Source organism: Oryctolagus cuniculus, chromosome 1, assembly GCF_051225735.1.
Source record: "Oryctolagus cuniculus isolate XC-2025 breed Fujian yellow rabbit chromosome 1, ASM5122573v1, whole genome shotgun sequence".
Classification (NCBI taxonomy): domain Eukaryota; kingdom Metazoa; phylum Chordata; class Mammalia; order Lagomorpha; family Leporidae; genus Oryctolagus; species Oryctolagus cuniculus.
The window spans coordinates 12,401,824-12,429,616 of record NC_142867.1 but is presented as its reverse complement, the minus strand read 5'-3'; the positions used below and the strand labels follow the sequence as shown (position 1 = coordinate 12,429,616).

Below are 27,793 nucleotides of genomic sequence, written 5' to 3'. Positions count from 1 at the left end.
TGCAAGGGACCAAGCACTTGGGCTATCCTTTGCTGTTTTCCCTGGCATATTAACAGGAGGCTGGATTGGAAGTGGAGCAGCCAAGACTTAAACCAGCACCTGTATGGGATGCCAATGCTGCAGGTGGCAGCTTTACCCACCATGCCACAGCACCAGCCTTCTGGTAAACTTTTCTATGCCATATCAATATCCTGAAATTAAGTGTTAGTAATAGTAGCTAGGACTTGGGTCAATGTGAGAATGGAATGAGTTAATGCATGTATGATATTTAGAATAGTGACTTGCACATGATCTTTTAATTCATTTAAACCACAATTAGTGTTGTGTCTATGACAAGTAGTTAATTTTTCTCAGTCTTTGAAAATTTAATATTATCATGCATTTAAGATTCAAAGGCACATTATATAAAATAACCTCCACCCTCTGTCTTCCAGATGCTAGTCTTACTGCCTGATATCTTTTCTTACTCTATGAACAACTGTTTTACTTTCATTCCACAATGGTTTGCCTTCATTCCTTACCAATGATCTACCCACATTTACTGCTCTTATTTTTTGCTCCAACAATGTGTTAAGCAACATCTCAAGGCCGGAAGACAGTTACTCCTGGTGCCAGTTACCTAATCATCACAAAGGCTTGGAGAAACAGGACTGATCAGAGAAACCCCAAATACAGATATGATTGGCACAGTCTTCAGCAAAACATTTTCACCAGCTCCACCAAAGTGTTGCATAAGGCAAAGAGACGTTAAACTTGAGGAAAGAGAGCCTGCCATGTTCTGGGAAAGACACAGTTATCATCATTGCACATATCATGCTTGGTGACAAGATGAACTTGGGAGAAAAGAGGTCTGCCAGAGCCTGACGCCTCCAAGGTAAACCTTATTGCTCCCCTCTCCATAGAAACCCCCAGCTGTTTTCTGTTAAAGGTGCCTCCCAGTGGGCCTCCGGGGTTGTCTGCAAGATTTTCTGTTTGGTTGACATAGTAGAGAGTTGGAATATTTTTCATGAGGATGGCTTCTCCTTAGAATGTGATAGGTACTCCGACACCATAAGAAAAGATGCTAGACTTAATAATACAGTGATTTCTTTTGGAAGATGCCAGTATGGAACCACACACACACACACACACACACATACACTTTAGGCCTTAGATGTATTAAGTACTAGTGGATGCACTTGAGTTTGCCTGCAGCTCTGATAATGAGGGTGGTTTGGACATCCCTGAGATTTGGAGTTTGGTGAATGAATTTTAGTGTAATACTAAGTAGAGCCAGAGAACTATAGTCTGATACCTAGCTCCTCAAATTTCTGGCTATGTGTTTTTTTTTTTTTTTTTTTGTTTTTTTTTTTGACAGGCAGAGTGGACAGTGAGAGAGAGAGAGACAGACAGAGAAAGGTCTTTCTTTACCTTTGGTTCACCCTCCAATGGCCGCTGCGGCCGGCGCACTGGGCTGATCCGAAGCCAGGAACCAGGTGCTTCTCCTGGTCTCCCATGCGGTTGCAAGGCCCAAGGACTTGGGCCATCCTCCGCTGCCCTCCCAGGTCACAGCAGAGAGCTGGCCTGGAAGAGAGGCAACCAGGACAGAATCCGGTGCCCTGATCGGGACTAGAACCCCGTGTGCTGGAGCCGCAGGCGGAGGATTAGCCTATTGAGCCACGGCACCGGCCGGCTATGTGGTCTTAAGCACGTTAATTAACTTTCTTTTCCTCAGCTGTCTCACCTGTAAAATCGAAGATCCTAAGAGCAATGCCCACTCATACGGATGGTGTGAGCACTAAATTGGCTAACATGAATAAAGCAGTTAGAGCAGCTCCTGCCACACACCAAAAACTGGATAGGTGAAATGAACTAGGTAGGTCCTTAGGAAATCTACATTTCTTGATTCTTTTTAAAAGCCAAATTGACCAAAATTTGTAAAATGTAGCTTGTTTTACCTGAAGCCTGAAAATTCTCCCTAATTGTTTTTTTTTTTTAAGTCAACTTGTATAATGTGGTTAGAATAGATTTCTTCCCTCCATAATGGCTCTGGAGTTTCATGATAAGAGAGGCTTTGTGCTTGTAGATATATTTTCCATTATGATCCATGGGCTACATGGGGCTGGGCTCAGGGTATGTTTGTTTATTAAATGTGGCTTAGCTGAGTGCCCACTGTACTACAGATACTGTTCTAGACATGGGAGTTAACTGGGTAAGAAGACAGTGAGAGACAAGTATTGAGGCAATTGGAGCTCAGACTGATGAAGTGGTTTGAGGAAGGAAGCTGGGGAAATTCTGAGAATAGCTGAAACAGGTGCATCATCCAGTCTTTGTCAGGACTAAAACAGGTGTCCTGTAAAGTATGATGTGGGGCTGACACAGCCTGGTAGAAGAGCAGAAATCTTCTAGGTGAAACTTTGGTGGGGAGTGTTCCAGGAGAGGGGAATGGTGCTGAGAAGGATTGGAAACATTTGAGGGCAGTTGTAGAGACTGACAGAACTGGAGCAAGGCTGGACTGAGTTTTGAGATGGAAGAGAGTTAGGAATGAAGCCAGAGAGCTAGGCAAGTAACCATCTGATCACAAAGGAGAGTACTCCCCACCTTACTTAATCTTAGCTTATTAGATATTTCATCTAAAATATGTGTCCCAATCACAAAATAATTTAAATAGGGTTATTCTATCTTGAATTTTTCTTACACTTATTTTACATAATTACATAAACATTAATTAAAATAGATTGGTTGTAAACTTTATTGATTTTTCTTCACTTTTGATTTCTGTGCATGACCTTGAACAGGAAAGGTAAGAGTTTCTTGTCACCATACCTTTATTAACATTTAAATAGATAATGTTCCTTAATGCTAGCTGAAAATCAATATTGGTGAGACAATTTTATGAAGTTTATAATGATCTTGTAAATGGCTTTCATAGGAAAATTTTATGAATTTTTATAGCAATTCCCAGTGTGACAAAATTAGAATGTGTTCTGGCCCTCAGAACACTAATTTTAAAATTTTTTAAAATTTATTTGACAGATAGAGCTAGACAGTGAGAGGGAGAGAGAGACAGAGAGAAAGGCCTTTCTTCCGTTGGTTCACCCCCCAAATGGCTGCCATGACTGGCACTGCGCTGATCTGAAGCCAGGAGCCAGGTGCTTCTTCCTGGTCTTCCGTGTGGGTGCAGGGGCCTAAGCACCTGGGGCATCCTCCACTGCCCTCCTGGGCCACAGCAGAGAGCTGGACTTGAAGAGGAGCAGCCGGGACTAGAACCTGGCACCCATATGGGATGCTGGCGCCACAGGTGGAGGATTAACTAAGTGAGCCATGGCGCCAGCCCCCAGAAAACTAATTTTAAAATTAGTGTCTTAGTGATTTGTTATCACACTTGAATAAGTGTAATACGTACTCCTTACAATGGAGAATTAGAAAGGCACACATCATGAAGGGGTATGGCATGTTTATTTTGACAAAAATATATCTATTAGAAAATGAATCTATAATTTCTAACAAAAAGTACTAAATAAGATGTTATTCTAAACTCAGTCAATAGTTTTGACAGAATTCAGCAGCGCTTGGTGGATTGATAATTCCATCTCTTCCACCTCATCAGTTAGAAAAGCACATAAGAGTTTTGCAATTGCTTTGCCTTGGAGGACTATGTATGCATCAGGAAGTTGTACTGCTCAACATTCAGAAGTATAAGCATCCTGTGTATACTTGTGTGATGTAACATTTTTAACTGTAAAGACTGAGGTGTTGGTTTGGTGAACCCTAGATCATACAACTAGTAAGTGGCCAAATCTGGATTTGAATCTGGTTCCTCCATAGTCCTCAAACTGCTTCTGTTATGCTTTATTACCATTTATGTAGTGCCACATGCAATGTATTCACTTTGAAAGTGTTGACCCTTTCCCCCCATGGCACTCTGTTTGGGGTCTCTGATTCTAACAAACCTTGTTTTAAAAATAAAGTGTTGGGCCTTTAGGTAGAATATCTTTAGTAGAATCTGAAATCACTTATCATCTGTACAATTTTGTATGTTTCTTAATCTATATGCCTTGATTATTCTTATCAGTAAAATTAAAATAATAATGTTAAGACATAGAGTTGTTGGAAAAGTTAAATATATTATTAGTACATTCATAGCAATAAGACAGTGTCTGGAACATAACCATCAACATTAAATAAATGATAATTATTGTCATTAGATGTTGTCTAGAGTCATCCTCTTCATACAAGTGACTACTGGTCAGAAGAACTTTGTATTTGATGATTGGGTTGAGGAGAGGCATGGGCCTGCTAATGCACATAGAAATGAGCAAAGAATTATTCTTTACACACGTGAAGTATCCAGGCCGATTACAATGATTCGTTGGTATCTACTGCTTTAAGACAATTGGAAGTGAACATTATACAAATTATTCTTCCGACCACATGCCCCATCCATGAAGAATCTTTTTTGTTGAACAGACAGAATAGACCATTTCTCTTAAACTAAAAAAAATATGATTGCTATTGGTAGAAGGTAAAGCACAAGCTTTTGGATTTCTTTTCCATGACAGCCATAAAAATCATCAAATGGCTTCCCAAGAAGTTGATAAAGCAGTGCTGGAGACAGCCTCAGCAGCTGGTATCCCAGGCAGCCCGGAACCAGAGGGAGTGAGTACTTCTTCATACCAGTCCATTGAAGAGTCAAACATTTATCAGAAGGGAGAACTACAAGCCCTTGGGGTGAGTTGGCCCTGTTCAAAATATTGGTTTAAAAGGGAAGAAATTAAATATCACACGGAAAATGTTATCGTTGCCCATAGGAATAAATTCTAAGTTATTCTTCATTGACTCATTGAAGAACTGAAGAAAAGACTGAGATGTACTATAGCCCCCACAAATGGAAATGCTGCGGCATTCTCTCCTGGTAGACAGCATCATACCAAACCTTGGAAAATGGATTCCAAGGCCCTTTGATCTCTTATGATGCCCAATCAGGAGGCTGAATTCTAGGAAGCTCATATTCTATATCTTCAGTTAGAAAAATGGGTTTATGACATGTTCATGAAGGAAATGGAGTGAGGGGTATATGGGAACTCTTTGTATCACTACTTCTTAGTTTTTATTTTGTAAATGTAAAACTATTCTGGAACAAAATGTTTTAAAAAATTGGGTGGATGAAAAGGCTGAGTAGAACACTGCTTGCCATTCATCTGCTTTCAATCTGTTGTGAGTCCAAAGCATTCTGGGAAGATGTTTGGACTTGAGCTATCTGATCAGCCATATCGCTAGTCTTTTGACACTGTAAGAAGAGGAGTTGTGGGAATAAGTAGAAACTGAAGAGAAAGAGAAAAGAAAGAAGAGAAAGTGAAGAAAAAGGGCTGCCCCTGGAACTGATGGGACTACTATAGTAAGCAACATTTCAGTATAAGTCCTTCTATTTAGGCTTGACATTTTATTTTTACTTTAAAAATATTTTAAATTTATTTTTAAGCTTTAAAATTTAACAATTTTTAACATTTTGCCACATATACTCCCTATGCGTACACTTTATATGTATATAGTACACACACACACACACACACACACATATGTAGTAGTTTTCATTGAAAACAGGGATATTAATATCACAAAGTGAGGGCTTCCTAACAATGATCATAGTGTAGGGGAAAGAAGGGTGTATTTTCACATACTGTTATAATTCAGTGAAGCAACATTTTTATAACTATATACCAATGCCATGACAGCCTCATGGTTTTTATACTCTCTCTCTGTAGGCTTGACATTTACACCATTTCAAGCATTTACATCTCCTTTCTGAGGAAAATTAAAGTGGAATTATATGACTTCTCATTTCTTTTTCTCCTTGCAGGCCATCCAGATCCTGAATGGAGCAATGATTCTGGCTCTGGGTGTTTTTCTGGCCTCCTTACAATACCTGTCCCATGCGTTCAGGCACTTCTTTTTCTTTACCTTCTACACAGGCTATCCGATATGGGGCGCTGTATTCGTGAGTATTTGTATTTCCCACGAATGGATAGCTTCTACGACATCACTGTTACAAATGTTTATGAGAGTGTGGTTGGACGTTATTTGGAGGTTGCATGCTGTGGCTTTGATTTGCAATTCTTGATACAAATAATTTTTTAAAAAGCCAATATCTTTCTGATTCAAAGAAGGCACATTTCCTTAGTTCAAATTAAGTCCCAAATATCAATTTAATACCTATATGTTAGATTTATAGATACTAAAAAATATTGAATGGGAAGTGAGTATTGGAGAATTGCCATGTGGTTTGCCTGGCTTAGGAGATAAGAAATGTGTCTGTTAATCAAAGGATGGTCAAGAAAAAAAATGGTAGCTACTCATTCCTTTATCTACTTTACTTCCTATTTTCAAACAGTTTATTAGTTCAGGATCCTTGTCTGTTGCAGCTGGGAGGAAACCCACAAGAATGCTGGTAAGTGGCAGTTCTTCCTCTTTTTCTAGGACAATAGTAAGAACAGAAAAAAAAGATCCTTTAACAGGGGGAAAGTAGAGGTTGGTGAATCCAGCTGAGACACTGTGTTTTATGTAATTCACGAGGAAATTAAAGCATTCAGATGGTAGGTCACCAGATGGTGAATATCCTACCTGGGATGGTTGTTCTGAATGTGTGATGAGTGTTAGAAAACAGTATCTTAATTTTTATGTGCTGTCAAGTTTTGTCAATTCTAATTATTTTGAGCCACTGGTTCCAAAACTGAATATGAAAAACTCTATTCCTTTAGTTGTTCATCAAAGAACACCCACTTCTCTTCTGTGTATGCAGTCAGTGCACATATAGCCATTTATCCTCACTTTCCTGTTCAATTCATTCACTTCCCCTCCTTCTTAGAAGCTATTTTACCATCCTATTCTTATCTCAATGCTAATCCTTTTTCTTTCATTCTTACTCTCTGTTGATGACCTTGTTTCCTAGTCTGAGAAAAATAAAGCTGTTGGAAGAGAATTTTCATATCCCCTTTATTCTACATACCCAGTGGGCCAGTCTATACCAATGTATTTATCACTCTAGCCTCTTACCATGGGTGAATCTAATCCCCCTCCTTTAATTTTGGATTCCATTCTTTTTACTCACTCATAAATGCATAAGCATTCAATTACTGTTCTTAACTTAAAAAGAGAAAATTCACCTTGACATATTTCCCCTTGCTATTACAGGCACTTTTTTTCCCCCTGTAGCTAAGCTCCTTTAAAGAAGTTATTCATGCTATGCCTCCAATTCTTGTCTATTGAGTTTCAATTAAATCCATTTTTGTTAGACTTTATTTTCTTCCCTACCATGCCCTGGAACTACTCGCTTTCTTTAAGATTTATTTATTTATTTGAAAGGTAGAGATACAGAGGGAAATGGGGAGAGAGAGAGAGAAAGAGAGAAAGAGAGGGAGAGAGGGAGAGAGGGAGAGAGAGGGAGAGGTGGAGGGAAGGAGGGAGAGAGAAAAGGAGAGAGATCTTCCACTGGCTGATTCAGTCCCCAAATGGCAGCAAATGCCAGGGCTGGGCCAGGCCAAATCCAGGAACCAGGAACACAGTCCAGGTCTCCCATGTGGAAGAAAGAGACCCATCTACTTGAACCATTAATACTGCCTCTCAGGACCTGCATCGTTAAGAGACTGGAATTGAGAGCAAATCTAGGACAGGAACCTAAGTACTCTGATAAGGGACACAGGTGTCTTAAGTCAAATACCTGCCTCAGTGGTTAATTCTTGATTCTCATCTATCTTAATTATGAGCAACATTTAGTACATACGGTCATTCACTCTTCCTTCCAATAATTTCTTCACTCGGCTCCCAGCATGTGTCAATAGGCTCATCTTTTGCTTTCTCCTCCTCAATCTCCTATGTTGGTTCCTTTCATTCCCCCTGACCTTTTAATGTTGAGGTGCTACAGACTTCAAGTTTTCCACCTAATCTTCATCAAAGCAATGATTATGGGTTGAGATCTCATTCATTTTCCTGGACTTGAATAACATGTGTTTATCCATGAATATTAAATTTAGTGTATATTTCCAGCCTAGTTTTCTCCCCTGAGTATTTGACTGGCATGTCTACTTGCTTCCATTTTCATATCCAAAAGTTCCAAAGCTCAGTTCCTAATCTTCCCCTTCAAGCCTTCTACATGCCTAGTCTTTCTCATGTCAGCCAAACTGCATTCCCAGATCAAAACCTTGGTATATATCTGACTCTTCTTTCTTTCACAGATCCTGAGTCCTATTTGTGAGTAAATCCTGCTGTGTCTATCTCCAAGCTATGTCCCAGTTTGACCTTATCTTTCTGCTGATGACACTTTATCCAATGGACCATTCTCTCCTCTATGGACTTCCTGCTCCCACCCTTGAGCTTCTCTTCAGTAGTGGGGACAGAAGGATCCCTTTAACTCATAAACCTCAGTTTGTCACCCCTTCCTGAAATCCTCCAACAGCTCTGTAATTTTCTGATTTGGAACCTTTGCTTGATCTACAGAGACCTTTATTACTTAACTCTGAACTTTGTCTTCTTTTCCTAATATTGTCTACTTGCTCCAGCAACCTTGTCCCCCTGGCTGCCCTGGAGCCCTTTAGCTTCAAGGCTTTGAAGTGGGAGTTTCCTCATTAAAAGGACATCCCCCAGAAACTCTCTTGGCTAACACTTTCAGCTCATTTTTGTCCCTTTCCATGTGTCATTCCTGTTTGACATCAGACACACTTACTCCTGTCTCTGGATTTTCAGATTCTCATTAGCCGATTTTTATCTCTTACTTCACTCTATAATATTAATTACTTTCAAAACCATTGTACAATTTGCCTATTATTTTGGCTATTGTTTCCTTTGTCTATTGCTATAATGGAAAGTGCATGGTGGAGAACTGTGTTTATCAATGTTTGCCCTACATCTAGGATATTGCTCAGTGTGTAAATATTATCCAATCAATATTTGAGTAAGAGAACTGTTGCTAGGGAAACAAAATATGTGCTATATACTAACTGAAAATTCTTATTTCCTTTTAGATGCAGAACAGTTTTGGGATGAACATTGCCAGTGCTATAATTGGACTAGTTGGAGTTGTTTTTCTCTCATTGAATTTAGCAATTAATAGCAACTCACTCAAAAGTTGTCAGTCCTCACAGTCACTGGACTTATGCATTTACATGGGTTCCACATCAAATGTATGTTTCTTTAAAAATAGATTATATGTAAAATACTTTAAACAATCCAAAATTCACACAAAATAGTACATAAGGTACATCCATGATATTTTAAATTTTGTTCACTTGTTTGGAAGGCACAGTTACTGAGAGGGAGAGAGAGAGATCTTCCATCCACTGGTTTACTCCCCAAATGGCTGCAAAGGCCAGAGCTGGGCCAGGCCAAAGCCAGGAGCCAGGAGCTCCTTCCAGGTCTCCCATGTGAGTGCAGGGTCCCAAGTTCTTGGGCCGTCATTCTCAGCTGGATCGGAAGTGGAACATCTGGGACTTGAACTGGTGCCCATATAGGATGCCAGTGTTGCAAACAGTGGCTTAACCTGCTACCCACAAACTGGCCCCATCTATAATATCTTGATTTGAATCTTGGCTCTGCTACCTATTAACATTATAATGAAGGGCACAGTAGACAGTCTCATTATGCTTTTATTTTCTCATTTTTCAAATGACGATAATATTCATTTTAAATGGTTGCTGTAAGAATTAAATAAGTTAACATTTGATAAGTAATTATAATTGCTCAGCACATTGTATTATATTATTCTTAAAATTACTTCTTATACTCCCAGGGAGATTCAATTTAAAATTTTATTTTTATATGCTCTTACAGAATACAACAAATTTGAGAACTTTACAACTATCTCCATAGTCTGGAATGTTTAATGAAGTACTGAGTGACTTCACTTTTGAATTTACTGCAGTGTGGTATTTCAAAAGGGAAGCTCTTTAATAAACTTCCAATGTTATGTTTGTTCATGTGTACATATTCTACCTCTTAGGCCATATTAGAAATTACTATTTTTCTTCAAATTTTCCCATTTTGACTCTGATTTTCTGTAATCCATAAGCATACTGAATTTTCCCCAATTCTCCCGTGTTCTGACTCTGCTCATGGAAATATGTATAGTTTCTCAGTATTATATTTTTAATTATCTAAATTTATTTTTATCAGATTCTTATTTTTCAGTGCACTTGGTAGTATTATTCCACAGGAGAAATTTTCATGTTACTTTTCTTCCAGGTGCCCCAGTGATAATAGAAGAATCACTAGCCCAGCAGCAATTCATTTGGTGTTGATCTCAGCTTTGTGTTTTAGTTTCTAGGGATAATATAAATGCCTAAACCACTATGAGCTACCATCAGTGAAATGGTGTTAGACTTATTTGTGTTCATTTTCCTAAACTGCCTGTTATCTCCCAGTTTAATACCATTCCAGTTGGGAGGGTTAGTGATAGTGTCAGAATTTTGGCTTTACAATTTCTTCCCTCTGTTGACCATCTTGTATGAATTGCTATAGAAATACATCACACCTCTTTCTTCTTTTTAAAAATTATATTTTATTCATTTGAAAGGCAGAGCTGGAGAGAGAGAGAGAGAGAGAGAGAGAGAGAGAGAGATCTTCCCATCTACTAGTTCCCTCCCCAAATGGCCACAACAGTCAGGACTGGGCCAGGCTGATGCCAGGAGTAGGGGATTTATTGAGGTCTCCCATGTGGGTACAGGGGCCCAAGCACTTGGGCCATTTTCTGATGCTTTCCCAGGTGCATTAGCCAGACTGGAATCAAAAGAGCTGGGAGTTGAACCAGTAATCCTAAGGAATGTTAGCATTGCAGGCAGTGGCTTAACCAGCTCTACCACAACACTGTCTCACAAACACATCTCTCTCTTAAGGGAAAATGTCTCTATGCTTTTAGATTGAAATTGTATCCCTTCTACAGTGTTTGTGTGTATCTATCTTCAGTCTAATTTATGGTTCTCTTTTTCCATGATGAGGGAGGAAAATATTATGGTCTGGCTTCTTGCTGATCTTTTCTCCCTCCGGATGTTTCCACTTGGTTTGACATGGGCATTGTATCCCCTAGGGCCTGGTATCTCTCATGCTCATCCTCACCTTGCTGGAACTGTGCATAACCACCTCTATCTCAATCATGTGGTCCAAAGCGAAGTGCTGTGCTTCAAGACCAGTAAGTTTGTTGAAATGACTAATCCTGTAGGATTTGAAGTTGTTTTTGGCTCTTGGAACTAGAAACAAACTTTTATATGAAAATGAGTTTTGGGGGCTCATGGATTAGAGATTTTATAATGTTCAAGACAGAATGAAGTCTGGGAAAACATTCAGCTGCGAAAAAGCAAGTGGAAACCTTGTATTTAATATTTAAGAAGCCTTTTTCTTTGGTACCTGGAATTAAATTTGTCTTCTTGTACTTTTAGCTTTCTAGCTTTTTGACCCAGGAAAAATTGCAGATTCTTTTTAGATATACAGTATCTTAACTGTAAAGCTGAAATAATATTTTTATTCTCTTCTGACATTTGTTGTGAGGATTGTGTATGCAATCATAACACCATGTTTATTTTAGTATAGTAACAACATGTAAATAAGTATTATTGATGATTGTGATGGTAGGAAGAAGTGGTAGAAGAGGGAGACGATGACACTATTCTTAGAGACCGATGTTTTCTTTTCCAGCAGATTTCTTCACCCTCCGATTCTGTGGAATCAGGAATACCTCCTGATGAAAGTCATCCTGATGAATACTCAAGCTAAAGTCGCTAAAGTCTCCAATGAGTAGGAGATTCATCCAAGAACTCAAGAGAACATGAACCTGTAAAACTCAATCCTCCTGATAGCACCAATCATGAGAAACGTGGACCTCTAACTCAATCTTCCTTATCTTAATTGTAAATTCTATTTTCATGCTCTGAGTATGGGAGGACAAATATAATCCTTTAGGCATTCTTGGATTTCAGATCATTACTCTAAAGTTATTTCTAGAAACTGGTTCTCCTTTCCCACATAAGTCATTACTTCATAAGGCTTAAGGAAGGAAGTTAATATAATACCCCTATATCATGTATTCTTACTAAAATCCAACTTCCAGCCATCCAGTGGGGAGGACAATAAATCAGACTTTCTTGACTTTAGCTGACATCAGCATTAAAAAAACTGCCAAATTAATAAAAAATCACCAAGATAAATTTTCACTATGTTTAAGGTGGATTGAATAAGCCTCAGTGACTCTACTTCAGTCAACTACTGGGATGTACATATACCTAAATGGTGGTTTAAATTGGGGACTTTGAAAGCAGTGCCAACATCTGTTCTTCAAAGGACCACGAGAAACTGCAAAGCAGACAAGAGAAAAACCAGGGCTTTAGAATATAATATCTGACTTCATATTCTTTTTTTTTATTTTTTTATTTTATTTTATTTTTTTGACAGGCAGAGTGGACAGTGAGAGAGAGAGACAGAGAGAAAGGTCTTCCTTTTGCCGTTGGTTCACCCTCCAATGGCCGCCGCGGCCGGTGCACTGCGCTGATCCGATGGCAGGAGCCAGGAGCCAGGTGCTTTTCCTGGTCTCCCATGGGGTGCAGGGCCCAAGCACCTGGGCCATCCTCCACTGCACTCCCTGGCCACAGCAGAGGGCTGGCCTGGAAGAGGGGCAACCAGGACAGAATCCGACGCCCCGACCGGGACTAGAACCCGGTGTGCTGGCGCCGCTAGGCGGAGGATTAGCCTAGTGAGCCGCGGCGCCGGCCTTGACTTCATATTCTGACCCTTATTATCTATCTGAACTTGGGCAGTTACTTAATCTCTGTGGTGCATTTTCCTCATATGTAAAATAGACATTATAACATCAACTGCCTTATCAGTTATTATGAGGTTTAAGTGAAAACAAAACCGTTGTGAAACAGCACCACTTCTTGATGATGTGTTGCTGTTAGTGATCTTGCTTCTGTTAAACATGAGGTGCAGCTGTGGTCTGATGTGCTGTAGGAAGACAGAAACCCTCTCTCGTCTGTTGTGGCTTCTGTACCTCCAGTAGCTACAATGGCCATCTTTTCAAGGTAGCAATTATTTCCTGAAACTCTTTCCATCTCAGTGCCTGATTTATGAATCAGCTGAAGTAGTTATATTTCTGATTTAGAAATTAATTTTCCCTCTTGATGTTGAATTGGGACATCTATAATGTCCAAACATTCATATTCATAAGTTGCTTTTAACTCCTCATTTATCATATGAACAAAGGTTGTTCCTTGCTTGTTTCTACTAGTTCATTGCCATCCAGTTATATAATATACGTTATTCTATATTTTAATCCATTCAATAATCACTTACAGAGGGCCTACTAAGTATCATGTTCTGTGCTTAGAGTTTGACATACAATAGAGAATGAAGCAGTTTCTACTATCAAATTGCTCATAATGGAAGGTATAGACTCAGAGAAATAAGGGCTATGATAGAAAGAATATTAAGGATCTTGGGAGGCACATAGGAAGTGTTTCTAACCTGGATAATAGGGAATGTCAATGATAATTTTTCAGAATTTTCTTCTCAACTGATATGATGGGGCATTAGCATCATGAAGGGGGAAGGAGCATAAAGGAATATGCGCTAATCAAGGGAGGATCTTTATATTCAAGGAACAAACAAAAGTTTACTGTGTGAGGAGTAGGCAGAAAAGACAGATTTGGAGAAGGAAGAATATGCATCACAGGTCTTAAGACAGGGCAACTCTAAGTCGTAAGAAGTGATTGAAAATGTATGCAATGCGGCTGGCACCGTGGCTCACTAGGCTAATCCTCTGCCTGTGGCGCTGGCACCCCGGGTTCTAGTCCTGGTTGGGGTGCCGGTTCTGTCCCGATTGCTCCTCTTCTAGTCCAGCTCTCTGCTGTGGCCCGGGAGTGCAGTGGAGGATGGCCTAAGTGCTTGGGCCCTGCACCCGTATGAGAGACCAGGAGGAAGCACCTGGCTCCTGGCTTGGGATCAGCGCTGTGTACCGGCTGTAGTGGCCATTTGGGGGGTGAACCAATGGAAGGAAAACTTCTCTGTCTTTCTCTATCTCTTATCTGCCTGTCGAAAAAAGAAAAAGAAAAAAATGTATGCAATGATGTGCAGCAGTGTTAGCTTGTGAGAGCCAATTTTACATTTTCTGGGAGCACAAGTCAACATAATTTGGGTAGCTTGAAACTGGTTATGAGAGGAACATTTATACAGCAGAGATTGGCTGAAGCCACAAATCACACTCCCACCTTCCACTGTCTCCTCCCTAGAAAGCTATTTGCTAACCATTTGAATGAATACCACCAGATGTATATGAATAATCCATATACTTATTTTAGAATTTAGAAATGTCATTGTGGTTGCAATGTAGAGTGCATTGGAAGGAGTACATGGAAAGAATATGGTTGGTTAAGAGTAAACAAATCAGGGGCTGGTGCTGTGGCATAGCGAATAAAGCTGCCGCCTGCAGTGCCGGCGTCCCACATGGGCACCAGTTCGAGACCCGGCGGCTCCACTTCCGATCCAGCACCCTGCTCTGGCCTGGGAAAGCAGTAGAAGATGGCCCAAGATAGCCTCTGTACCCCTGTGGGAGACCTGGAAGAAGCTCCTGGCTTTGGATCGGCACAGTTCCGGATGTTGTGGCCAACTGGGGAGTGAACCAATGGGTGGAAGACCTCTCTCTCTCTCTGCCTCCTCTCTCTCTGTGTAACTCTTTCAAGTAAAATGAATTTTTTTAAAGTAAACAAATCAAACAATGGAGAAATACAGATTTCAGAAGGAAATGTTTCTATTAATATTTGTAATACCATTTTCATCAGTATTTTTCTCTAGTGTTATTGAATACATTAATCATTGCTTTGTATTTTGAGAAAGATGGCAAACAGATCAAAATATATTAACTGCCTGTACTGGACACTGTGAATGCCTCATCAGCATTCATCCACCACGTCTCTACCCCCATCCCCTACTGATGCAACCGTGAGAGTTTGGTGCAGTTAACCTCAACCTTGAGCTTCAGGAATACACCCTGAAAAATCTAATTCCATCAGGACAGTTCCATTCATGATTACATTATAACATTGTGTGATAACATTCACTTGGATGAATGACCCTATGGATTGCAAAGCACTTCTCCTTACTTTTCCTTTATTGAGTCTTGGGAGGGTCCTTCAGTTAAATCATGGCTTTATTTTCAGTAGGCAGAGAGAGTGATTGGTAGAATAGGTAGAATCATGAGATAAATATTTTGACCAGTTCTGAAGAGGGGGTATTTTAGAAATATCTCAGTAAAACAGGAAAAAAAATGCATTACTCATGATCTGTGACAAAAGTGTGAGACCTAAAGAACAATGGAAGAACAAAATGAGAGAATGCTAAAGGAGAAACTAGGATACTGCTGGACCAGTGAGAAACTGAATGATGACTTGCTATTTAAAAAATATGAATATTTCTGTTGCTTTCAATGGTTCCTGATGAGACTTTTTCCAAAGAGAATACTATGGAAAATTCCCACAAAGACTTTTGCCTCCAATTGATTCTTAGATGAATTAAAAATTTGAGAATAATTCAATTTACAGTGTGTATGATACTGGTATTTATGCACTGTCTGGTCACCTTTTTTCAGTTTCCCACTGGGTTGAGGACATTGGTCAATTGGTTTATTTATTCATCCAATAAATACTGAATTCCTAGCACGTGCTTGAGATTGTGTTAAAAGTTCAGATAGGGTCTGGTGTTGTAGCAGAGCAGATTAAGCCACTGTTTTCTATACTGGCATCCTCTATCAGAGTGCCAGTTGGAATTCTAGCTGCTTTGCTTCCAATCCAGCTCACTGCTAATGCTCCTGGGAAAGCAGCAGAAAGCCTAAATGCTGGGTCCCTGTAACCCACAGGGGAGACCAGGATAGAGTTCCTGGCTTGGCCTGGACAAGCCCTCGCCATTTGAAGAGTGAAGAAGCAGATGGAAAATTCTATCTCACCCTCTCTCCACCCTCTGCCTTTCAAACAATGTCTTTCAAAAAATTTGGATATATTGGGAGGTGCACTGTGGCACATTTCTGAAGTCATAAATAAAGAGGTTTTCTCTTTATAATCAGCATTGGGTTTTTTTAGAACCATCCATCTTATTTTATGAAAATTTTCTTTTTTTTTTTTTTGACAGGCAGAGTGGACAGTGAGAGAGAGACAGAGAGAAAGGTCTTCCTTTTGCCATTGGTTCACCCACCAATGGCCGCCGCGGCCAGCGTGCTACGACTGGTGCGCCACGCTGATCCGAAGGCAGGAGCCAGGTGCTTCTCCTGGTCTCCCATGCGGTGCAGGGCCCAAGCACTTGGGCCATCCTCCACTGCACTCCCGGGCCATAGCAGAGAGCTGGCCTGGAAGAGGGGCAACCGGGGCAGAATCCGGCGCCCTGATCAGGACTAGGACCCGGTGTGCCGGTGCCGCAAGGCAGAGGATTAGCCTATTGAGCTGTGGCTCCAGCCCTCATTTTCTTCATTTTGGTAATCAAATATTCCGTGGAACTTTGGAGCTTGATGTCAGTCTTGGGCTTTCTCAGCCCCTGACCCATTTTTATTGAACCCATACTTGGCTCTGAAATGCAGATATGAGGGAGAGAGACAAAATCCCAGAGAAAGGCTGTGATTACTGTAGAAGTTTCATAAAATACCCCCTAAGTGATGATATGGCTTTCAATGTGTAACATGCATATTCATGCATTTTTAAAACTAAACTGAGCATTCAACTTGAGAAAGTTGTTAGTGTGGGATCTGAAAGCAAATTTCACGTTTGAGGAAATAAATCTAGTATGCAACTGAGAGAAGACGTTTGGAAAGGCAGTGCAGAAGACAGATATATGGTAGGGGAAGAATGTTAGCTCTATTATCTCTTCCGTTCAGGGTGAGCTTTGGTTAAAATGCTTAACTTGATAATTTTACCTCCCCCCCGTCGCTCCCCCATTCGTGGGGGAACAACACTAAACCCTGCGCTGTTCTTTTGTCTGCTCGGCCCTTCCTGGGTTTGCTGCTGGTCCTTCCCGGGTTGGCTGCCGACCCCTCCACCTCCATGGAGGGGCGGTACCCCCTGCCACTTTCCCCGCTTCTGCGGGGGAGTGGCACACCGCGGCCGGCTCTCTCGGGGGCTGCTCAGGTGTTCCTTCAGGTGTTCCCCTTAGATGTTCCTGGTGCATGTTGTCTCTCTCCTCCTTTATAGTCCTCTTCCACCAATCCCAACTCTGCTGCCCACACGCCGAGCACGCTGCTGTCCTCCAATCAGGAGCAGGATCAGCTCCTGCAGCTTATCAGTCAAATTGGCGAGAGGCAGCTGCGTAGTTGTTTACTCCTCCCCAGCGCCATATTGTGGGAGAGCAGATGCATAGAATAAGTCTTAATTCCAGTAACTTAGTCTAGTCTCAGTTGCTCCCCACACCCCCCCACCGAAAATCATTTTGTTGTATATTTCAGTGTTCACTATTGTGAAAGATGAAAAGGCACAGCTGTGGGAAGCCACTGCATGGAAACACATGATGGTAAGCACCTCAGAAAGGAGGAAGAAGGTGCTGGTGAGAATGCGGGTGGGAAACAATTGGGAGGGCATAAAGTATGTCTCAGTTTCTGATTTGTACTTTGCAAGGTCCTGTTGGAAATTCTCTCAAAATGGCAACATTGTGTCCATACACCAAAGACCATCCTCAATTTATTTCCTATATAAATTTCAAGTCCAATTCTTTTTTTTTACACATAAAATGATCGGTTATATACTATTAGGAAATATCCCAAGTAACAATTTCTTCAGGATTTTCACCAGGAGGTGTGGTGGGCTTCATTTCACTGAGGAAGAAGTAAGCAAATGAAAATTCCTGAGTCTATCATTTTAAGTCTGGGCTCAAATGTCACCTCTGGGGGTTCATTCCATGAACTCTACATATCCCTTATCAGGTGGAATTGTTATACACTCCTATGTGTTCTAACAGCCACTAGCCTCTGACGTACTAGGTATAACTATACAACTTATTCTTGTTTTACTCTGCTAAGTTGTGGGCCAGGCATGGATGGGACATGACATGTTTCCATACCTGCACAGTGGTACACACAGTGCCTAGCATGGGGCACTAAGTCTCTTTTGGATGAATGCATAAATGAATAAGTTTTATGTATTAATTCCTATAGTTCATTGGTTAGCTTCACTAATTCCTGAAGACGAGGTGGGAAGGTAGCACCCGGGTTAATACATTTTTGTTATGAAACAGATGCCAATATATCTTTTAGTATCCTCTGTTCATGCAAATATTTTATTTTCTCAGGAGAGGAAATTTTATTACATCCCAGAAAACCAACACAGGTGATTGGAGGTATAATTTATAGCACATTTATTGGCATTTTATTGAACAGTCATTTAAGATTATTCCTATAATTAAACTGAAATATAAATAATCCAAACCTTCTATGAACCCCTCCCTATACCCCTTGATTATTTTGTTTTATGCCCTAAAAAGATCGAGCACATTGTATAGACTCTAATCCTAATATAGACATTCTTCTCAGTTCAATACTGTTTAGATTTCCTTGTGGGATTTGCTATCAATTTTATGTGTCCCAGTGTTTTGATGTCCCATTCTGTCATGACAAAGATCCAAGCAGCAGACAGCCAGTTTAATGTTTTATCAGACATTGAAGCCTTTTTAGTGTGAAAACTTCTTAGCTTTCATACTCTGTCATATATGGATCACAGCCTGTCCTGTTTCCAAGATCATCTGCTGGGGAAAGTTATACAAACTGCATCCAAATTACAGGAAGAGAAAGATGTGTCGATAGATATTGAAGTCAAAGATAGAAAATGAATCCAGAGGTTCAGAGACTAAGGCATACTGATACAAATACTGCTTCTGCCTTGGGTCTATCTGTGCAGCCCAGTGTGCCTTAAACAGGGATGACAGACTTTTTAAAGCTGCAGTTGGAGAACTTCTGTCATAGAAATGACTGAACTAGAACACAAGTAAGGAAAGCTCTGGAAGAGAGGTACATTTCTTTCTGAAGAATTTTCTCTCACCATCTTAAATTTTCATTAAAATGTCTCATTTTTAGTTTCTGTAAATCCTACTTGTCTCCAGCAGAATTATGCTCCAGGTGTCTCACATGTCTTCATTTCATGCTAGTCTCTATTCAGCAAATTTCTCAGTTTTGCTATTCATTACAATAAAAAAAAAACCCGATGATCTTAATCAATTGGTAAACTTATCTTTCAATGGCTTATGTCTGAAGATTATCATCAATGTCATGACTCAACCCATTGTAACTACTTATTCAGACCACATTGTGAGAGGAAGTCCCTCAAGTCTCAACAACATCTTTCACTATAACATAGTTTTGCTCCTGAGGAGTTAACGAAAAATGGAGACAGAACTTAGGAGCAGAGCAGAACTTGCTCTACCGAGCCCAGAAGGGCCCTCCAGGTAGGTACAGGCTTTATTATTTTTTCCAGTCATTTTGGGGCTGAGAAGATGCTAATTCATGGATTTTGCCATAGATCTATCTCGTTTAATATATTGGCTACACAGACGCTCTCAGCTCTATTTGCCCAGTGGTTCTCATTGATTGGGGGGGGGGGAGGGAGATTTTTGCTCAGTTCATGAGGGGAATCAACAGGATTTCTAACACCAGAGAGTGATACCTGGCATGGAACAGGAGAATTCTTACTGCCCACGTAGATCTCTGTGTGTCTGATATATAAGCATATTTCAAAAAGTTTGAGGAAAATTGAGTTAAAAGTTATGTTTTTCTCGATGCAAAAATTTTGAAATTTGTGTATAGTTTTTCATAACATGCATTTTCCATGAGCATTTTGAAGGTCCCTGTCATGCTATACAGAAGCTTTACAAAAAAGCCTTCTTCCTAGTTGACATTTCTGAACGTTAGGCTGAGGGATCCTGATCTGAAAATGAAGAAAGGAATAGAGATCCAACTATCCTTTCAATCCATTCCTTTTCTGTTCTCTGAGCACTTGAACTTGAGTGTGCTATTGACAATATTTATTCAGAAACATTTGTTAAAAGAACAGTCAAATGCATAAACATGCTTATTTGTTAATGCTCACAGAGATGAATGTGAAAGGGTTTTGTAGTAATACTGGATTAAGATTTGGCATGGGTTTGGTCCTATTTTTTTCTGTCTAATCACTTGGATATGTTCAAGTCTTTGTCAGTTACTTGGGCCATCTGAACCTTATTTATTTTCTTAGTGACTGCAATGAAAATTTGAATTGCAGGGTTGTTTTAAAAAATGTGCAAAGAAAACTCCTCTGTCAGTCAAGAAATTCACACATGGACTTAGGGAATTTCCTCACAATCAAATTTCCGTTAAATTTCACAGTGTGTCTGAAATCCAACTCTCAGAAGTCTCCCTTCGAGGTAAAACTCTACTGCAGAAGTCTACTTCCCGCCCACCACGACAGACATGGTTAACATTTTTGAAGAAAGAGCTGGAATTCCTGGGGGTGAGTGAGCCCCCCTCCAATCTTGACTAGAGTAAAAGTTGGCCACTGGAAAGAATCTTCGGTTGCACAATTGTTTCCCCACTTGAGTTCACCAAGAGTGAAAGGTCTCCTAAAACATGCGGTCAATGAAAAGTTGATAGTAGCTGGGCTCTTTAGGGAAGACAGAAGTTCTTCAGGAAGACTTTAAATTCCTGAGAATGGCAACGAGGAGTGAAAGATCAGTAACTTCTACTTTTATTTTGATGGAAAAATTACTGATGTCATGATGGTAAAGAAATAAAAACACATGAGACATGCATTAGCTATCTATGCATTAGGTATGCTTGTATACATTCTTACTGTGGCTGAGGGATACTGGAGAATCTCAGATGACTTCTTGAGACAGTGTAAGACATTAGAGCAATTTCTCGTATTTGGCCTCAGTTAAGAGGAAATGGATATAATCTTCAGAAAAGATATTCCAATTTCACAAATCTATGTGGTTTTTTTTTTATAGGTAATGCAAATTCTGATTGGTTTCATATGCCTTTATTTTGGAACAGCGATCTACTTTGCCTTCGACATTTCGGAATTTGAAGGAGATGTTTTTTCATCATTTAAAACAGGCTACCCATTTTGGGGAGCATTGTTTGTGAGTATATATCCACTAAAGCTGCTGAAATAACACTGAACAGAGATTTTCTTTTACTCACACTAACCAGTTTTTATCTGAAGTATCAAGGTAATATTTATAATTCTTTATTAATATGCATATGGTATATGTGCATGCATATATATAAACTGCATGTATTTGTATATATGTGTATTTGTGCAGTTTATTAAGTACTTTTTTATAAATATGCTTAAGAAAAACAATAAATGATCCTCACAATTGTTCAATCTGAGTTGACCACTTAGCATACTTTTCTCAAATGAGAAACATGAGAGTAATAAAAGTTAATTGACATACCCAAGGAACACTTAGCTAATAGATATTGAACCTGAATTTCCAGAATGCCTTTATAGGAAAATACTCCCAAAACTATTCAACAATATTGTTACCTACACATACTATTCTGAATGAGGTCATATAACAGACCTATTACAAATAGCACGTTTGTAAGGTGTGCAATTTGATTAGTTTTGAAGCATAAACACACACAAAAAATCTCTCAAATATCCATCATCCCTGCAGATTTCCTTGTGCTTCCTTCAAATCCCTCTCTCACTCCCTCTGTTTCCTATTCTCCCATTCCTAAGCAACCATGGTCTGCTTTTTGTAACTGTAAATGAATTCGTATTTTCAGAGTATTATATAAATGAAAGTATACAGCAAATGTTCTTTACTGCCTTCTTTCACTCAGAATAATTATTTTGTGATTATTCAGGCTGATTTTTCTATCAATACCTCATTTACGAGGATATCCTAGTATTTTGACTCTAAAGAGTGATGATGCTGGCTGGGCACTCTGCTAAACACTTAGTACTCAATCACTTGTTGAAAACTCTCCTTGGCCGGCGCTGCAGCTCAATAGGCTAATCCTCCGCCTTGCGGCGCCGGCACACCGGGTTCTAGTCCCGGTCAGGGCTGCCGGATTCTGTCCCGGTTGCCCCTCTTCCAGGCCAGCTCTCTGCTGTGGCCCGCGAGTGCAGTGGAGGATGGCCCAAGTGCTTGGGCCCTGCGCCCCATGGGAGACCAGGAAAAGCACCTGGCTCCTGCCTTCGGATCAGCGCGGTGCACCGGCTGCAGTGCACTGGCCGTGGCAGCCATTGGAGGGTGAACCAACAGCAAAAAGGAAGACCTTTCTCTCTGTCTCTCTCTCACTGTCCACTTTGCCTGTGGAAAACAAACAAACAAACAAAAAAAACCAGCAAAAAAAAACCACAACACTTTCCTTAAAACTCTAACACATTCTATTAGAAACCTCTCTGTCCTGTTTCTTCATTCCAGACACTTAGTTGATTACATATCCCTCAACCTATCAGACAGTCTGAGTTGTTAAGAGATTGGGATTTGTACTATTGCTCTGTATTTTTACTAAACCCTTTGTCATGTACCTTTTCAGAATTAGTGTATATCTATATTACATACGTCAGACTTTGGAGATATACAAGCCCATCCAAACAACAATAAAATGAGGGTAGTGTTACAGCAAGGTTGTGTGCTGAATGTAACTGGTCCTTGCTACTCCAAGAATCGTCCACAGATGGTCAGGATCAGCATCACCTGGGACCAATAGACGTGAAGAACCTCAGGTGCCCTTTAGTACCTAATAAATAACAACCTGCATTTTAACAAGACGCACATGTCATACAAATACCCATTTAATTTTTAGAAATTAGGAAACAAGAATAAAAAATACTGCATTCATGAGGTAATCTCATAGATAACTTTACAAAGAACTCCAAATTCCATTTTATACTAGCAAGGTGGAGGTAAAAGCAGTAACACTGAAGGGTAGGGGACTCATTGTTTTTCCCCTTTCTTTTTGGACAGTTTGCTGTTTCTGGATTTTTGACAATTCTATCTGAAGAGAAAAATAAAATATATCTGGTAGGTCACAATTCCATCTTTGTTCATCCTTGAGAAGGTAACAAAATAGAATTATCATAGTCCTGAGGAAGACATGTCCATATATTATAGTGAATGTGGCTGAGCTGTTTTTTTTTTCAGTGTATTTTGTGTTGGGGGGGCTTTGTAATTAAAGTTGAAAATAATCATAAGAGGCATAAATTGTGTTATTTAACAGAATGAAATTTAATTACGTTAGCACTTGTTTTGAAAAAAATCCACATAGAGGCATTTTCCTGGTAGATAAGTAATCAAATAAATGATTAATTTCCAACTAAGGATACTATTTGAAGACATACCATACATATTTGTGTGGTTCTTCTTGAATATAGGCCCAGCAAGAAAGTAATAGATGCTTATTTAACTACCAGTACGTTTTCAAGATTGCACCTTTCAACCTAAATTTTGAGCTAATATAGATTTTGCAGGATTCCTACAGTTCTGAAATGCAGATCAGTTCATTGACTGTGCTGGCAGGTGCAAACCCAAATCTGAGTGAGTTTTCTTATCATCAGGCAAGAGGAAGATTGGGAGCAAACACTGTGAGCATTATCATTGCGGGGACAGGGGTCATCATCCTCATCTTCAACCTAAAGAGGAGCTCAGCCTTCAGTGAATATTGTAAGAACATTTATGAAGTTGAGAACTGCTTCGTGGCTTCTTTCTCCACAGTATGTATTTCTTCTAGAAAGGCTAAGATTCTGGCTCCCAATCTAAATAATAAGCCCTTCTTTTCTTGTGAACTCCACCGTTTTCATCACAGAGTACTCTGTAGGTTCATGCAGCCCTGGAAGGTGCCAGTGCCCCTCTCCCCGCCTTGTGGCTAAATCCCTCACGGTTGGAATTATCCACCTTGAGTAACCATTCTGGTTTCCCTCTGTATGTGTGTTACTTTACAAGGGCTGGTATGTTGGGTGAGCAGGGGCTGCTGTAAGGGGAAGGAGTTTTTGGAACACCTGCCATATGACTCAGTCTTTGTGGTTGTTGCTTGTTGTTCAACAGGAAATTGTGGTAATGATGCTGTTTCTCACCATTTTGGGGTTTTGCAGTGCTGTGGCACTCATAGTGCATGGTGTTGGAGAAGAACTCAAGAGAAAAAAGGTAGGCAGGACCCTGGTACTAAATCATGAAATGACAGGCTAAAGAATTTGAGCTTTATCCCTTAAAAATATGGCCTGGATTTTCTGGAACATTTATTTCAGAAAATTATTTATCCAAGTTTCATTATTTTGGTTTCAAAAATCTCATTTTCCCCCATGTATTTTCCTTATTAAAATCAATTATTATTATTAATTGTACTTATCTATGGGATACAGCATAGTAATTCAATACATGTGCTCAATGTGTGATGATCAGCATTCTCATCTAAAATATTTAAAAATTTGATTAACACGTCATCATTGTACATATTAGTGGGATGCAGTGTGATATTTCTCTAAATATATGTAATATATACAGATCAAATCAGGATAATTAATGTTTTCCTCCCCTTGACATTCATTTATGTTTGGAGATTTCCAAGTCCTCTGTTCTATTTGTCCATAGAACACTTTTAATCAACACTCATAGGTAGCACAAATCTCTTAGTATATCCCCTTGACTGAAGGTTAGGAACTAGAATCTATAATTTTAGAAAAAGGAGATGCCTTGAACAACACTGAGCATAAGAAATGAATGTACAGGCAGTGTATGATGGAACCACGCAGGCGTATGGTCTTGTTTTATGTCGCTAGTTTCTTTATTTTTATTTCTACTCTTTCTTTTTTTATTATTCTCTTCCTACTTACTCTGAAGCTGCAGGTTTTTTACCTCTCTAATTCTTGATTACTAACTGTGCTTTCAATTGCTTCACCCATCCATTCCACCTATGATGAGAATCCCAAGGGTAATTTTGATGAGATACACATGTACTTACTCAGATATGACAGATGAAACACACTCTGTGTGTCCACTTTTCTGAAGCAGTCAAGTATGGCCTTCTTCTTTGACCTCATTCCTCCAACGATAAGTAAGACTGCAGAAATGCTGAAGGTCACATGCAGAGTGTTCCCAACATCAACTTAACATCCATAGGCATGATTCCTTTTGGACCCACCTGGGTTGCTAGTCTGGTTTGATTTTATGGAGATGAGGAGAATCATTAGAAAATGATGGGAGAGAATGTGAGATCCAGAAAAACAAAAGGAGAAAAGGTCATCCTTTTGGATGGGTCTCCTAGTGATGGGACATTCTTGGTGATTGATCTAGAATGACTTCTTTCCTCAGGTTCCAGATGAACGCCTTTATGAAGAATTAAAAATTTATTCACCGATTTACAGTGAGTTGGAAGTCAAAGAGGAAATATCTACTCCCACTGATTCATAAAAATCGAGGGTCAAGAACATTCTGATTCAGAATAAAGATCCAGAGAGCTACTACTTAAGGGGCTACTGGGAAAATTTCTGTTGTTTCCACACCTGCTAATTTTGCATTACATTTTTTCTCCAGATGGCAATGTTTTGTTTTTGTTGTCTCTGTTTACCTAAACATACCCTTTTCTCCATTTATAGATATGATAAACCCTACTTTGTTTTATTTTACAATTCCATACCCATCTCTTATGAGAAGTTGACATGTAATAAACAAACTTTCCCTGTGTGTCTGTAACTGTGCAAATAGAGCAAGACTGGCTGAGAGTTGAGTTAAACTTTGATAGTATGATATTTGTTAGTTATTTTTGGATTTTGAAATAGCTACAGGTACACATAATATACATTCATTCATCCATACCTGCGTGTCCACACCAAAATGCATACATACAACACTCACATACAGACATATATGATTTTCTATATGCAAATATTTTATACCCTATTGATGATAATACATTTTGTTTGCAAATAAAACATAATGTTTATAGATTGATAAGTAGACACTGGGGAGTTTCATTAAATTACTGAATATCTGTTTAGATATATATGTACAACTCAAGAAACCAGAAATGGTGCATTTATTGAATAAGGCATATGTAATGAAAGAAGAATAAATTAATGAAGACCTGAGCTGATATTATGTTGAATGGAAGAGAGAGATCTAAAATAAGTAGAAAAACATAGTGGGTTATCTTGCCTATCAACAAGTTAAAGGAAAAAGTTAAATAAGAAACATTGATGAACAAATTAAGTGTTTGAGTCTAAACTCAAAGTAGAATACTCGATAATGTTGGAAAAAGTGATAAGATGTAAAACAAAAGTATGATAGGCAAAGGAGGGGTACATATAGTCACATTTAAGCTAGGCTCATTTTTAGACCCTCATTTTGAGGAGACAAAGGGAGATAGAATTGAAAAGGACATAATGGCATTTAATATAAACTTTTGGTTAAGATAAAATTTTGTAAAATAGGTTTAGTGTCATTAGAAGAGAGATAATTTTGAAATGAAGCAAGCTAACATTGTAATGTTACTCTGAAACATAAGTGAGGTAAACTTAAGCTTCACATGCCTATAATCAGAGGGAATATGTAAGGATGAAATCTAGAAGGTATAAGTTCACTGTGGGACATTAGACAGTAGGTATCTCCCAGATAGAGAAAGGATAGACAGAGAGAGAGTAATTAACCAATCAGAGAGTGTATATGTAAAAAGTCCGTGGTGATAAATCAATTCCAGGTAATGCATGAAGATGGGTAGAGAAATTATCGGTGGTGAATGAATTAAAAAGGTAGAGGAATTCTATACTGGAGAGTAAATGAATAAAACATTTGAGAAGGTGTTTAGGAAAAAAAAAGGGAGTATGTGTGAAAAATAAGATAATATGTAGTAAAATAATTTAGAAAAATAGAAAAATGATTTTTTTGCTGTTGCTGTTTAATTTTTTTTAACTTTTATTTAATGAATATAAATTTCCAAAGTAGAACTTATGGATTACAATGGCTTCCCCCCTCCATAACTTCCCTCCCACCCGCAACCCTCCCCTTTCCCTCTCCCTCCCCCCTTCCATTCACATCAAGATTCATTTTCAATTCTCTTTATATACAGAAGATCAGTTTAGCATATATTAAGTAAAGATTTCAACAGTTTGCACCCACATAGAAACACAGAGTGAAAAATACTGTTTGAGTACTAGTTATAGCATTAAATCACAATGTACAGCACATTAAGAATAGAGATCCTACATGAGGAGTAAGTGCACAGTGACTCCTGTTGTTGACTTAACAAACTGACACTCTTGTTGCTGTTTAACTTTTAAATATTTGAGAGGGAGAGGAAGGAAGAAAGGAAAAGAAGAAGAAAGTGAAACAAAGGAAAGGAAGGGAAGAAATAAAGAGAAAAGAAAAGAAATAAATATAAAATGAGAAAGAGGGAGAGGAAGAAATAGAGAGAAAGAGCCAGCTCCCATTCCTTGGTTAACTCCCCAAGTGACTGTGATGGCCTGTATTGGACCAGGGTCAAAGCCAGAAGCCGGGAACAATCCAGCTCTCTCACGTGGGTGGAAGGAGACACATTGCTTGAGCAGTCCCTATCACTGCTGCTTCCCAGGATCTGCGTTAGCAAAAGCTGGAGTCAGGAGGAATGGGTGCAAACTGAGGCACTTCTATGTGGGATGTTGGCATCTTAACTGAAACCTCAATTTGTAAGCCAAGTGCCTAAGCCTTGTTTTAATTTTAAAAGAAAGAAAAATAGTTAACGCCATTAGCCTAAGTAGAACAGTCATGTGAGGAACTGAAAAATTAGTTTGGGAGTGTTGGTCATTTCTGCCTGTCTTTTGTCCACCTGCCCACTAAAGCGTGCACAGACCAC

At 39.4% G+C, this 27,793-nt stretch overlaps 2 protein-coding genes across 11 annotated transcripts; both read left to right on the top strand.

The window, feature by feature from the left end:
• Nucleotides 1-1,738: 1,738 nt before the first annotated feature.
• MS4A3 (membrane spanning 4-domains A3) lies at nucleotides 1,739-12,173 on the top strand. The gene is made up of 7 exons (XM_089302890.1): nucleotides 1,739-1,855; nucleotides 4,542-4,710; nucleotides 5,840-5,977; nucleotides 6,371-6,427; nucleotides 8,997-9,155; nucleotides 11,054-11,155; nucleotides 11,659-12,173. Exons 2-7 carry the CDS (start codon nucleotides 4,558-4,560, stop codon nucleotides 11,734-11,736), a joined length of 687 nt encoding a protein of 228 aa, XP_089159016.1. The 5' UTR covers nucleotides 1,739-1,855; nucleotides 4,542-4,557; the 3' UTR covers nucleotides 11,737-12,173.
• Nucleotides 12,174-17,264: 5,091 nt separating this feature from the next.
• Nucleotides 17,265-25,915, top strand: MS4A2 (membrane spanning 4-domains A2). Of its 10 annotated transcripts, none has more exons than XM_017346722.4 (9): nucleotides 17,265-17,499; nucleotides 18,274-18,321; nucleotides 19,278-19,422; nucleotides 20,339-20,462; nucleotides 20,959-21,093; nucleotides 22,939-22,995; nucleotides 23,529-23,684; nucleotides 24,063-24,114; nucleotides 25,279-25,915. In XM_017346722.4, exons 3-9 carry the CDS (start codon nucleotides 19,361-19,363, stop codon nucleotides 25,287-25,289), a joined length of 597 nt encoding a protein of 198 aa, XP_017202211.1. In that variant the 5' UTR covers nucleotides 17,265-17,499; nucleotides 18,274-18,321; nucleotides 19,278-19,360; the 3' UTR covers nucleotides 25,290-25,915. The 10 variants fall into 10 exon arrangements, with proteins under 10 accessions (XP_017202211.1, XP_089164489.1, XP_089164483.1 ...); XM_089308357.1 differs by having other exon boundaries at nucleotides 17,267-17,499; nucleotides 21,005-21,093; nucleotides 24,016-24,114; XM_089308341.1 differs by having other exon boundaries at nucleotides 17,271-17,499; nucleotides 19,335-19,422; nucleotides 24,016-24,114.
• Nucleotides 25,916-27,793: the final 1,878 nt, after the last annotated feature.

Bases quoted from the DNA above. Each gene is read 5' to 3' on its own strand.
- MS4A3 (XM_089302890.1), top strand. From the start codon at position 4,558: ATGGCTTCCCAAGAAGTTGATAAAGCAGTGCTGGAGACAGCCTCAGCA. The intron at 4,711-5,839 runs GTGAGTTGGCCC...TTCTCCTTGCAG, and splicing joins GAGAACTACAAGCCCTTGGG to GCCATCCAGATCCTGAATGG. The intron at 6,428-8,996 runs GTAAGTGGCAGT...ATTTCCTTTTAG, and splicing joins GGAAACCCACAAGAATGCTG to ATGCAGAACAGTTTTGGGAT.
- MS4A2 (XM_089308346.1), top strand. From the start codon at position 19,361: ATGGAGACAGAACTTAGGAGCAGAGCAGAACTTGCTCTACCGAGCCCA. The intron at 23,685-24,015 runs GTATGTATTTCT...GTTGTTCAACAG, and splicing joins TCGTGGCTTCTTTCTCCACA to GAAATTGTGGTAATGATGCT. The intron at 24,115-25,278 runs GTAGGCAGGACC...TTCTTTCCTCAG, and splicing joins AAGAACTCAAGAGAAAAAAG to GTTCCAGATGAACGCCTTTA.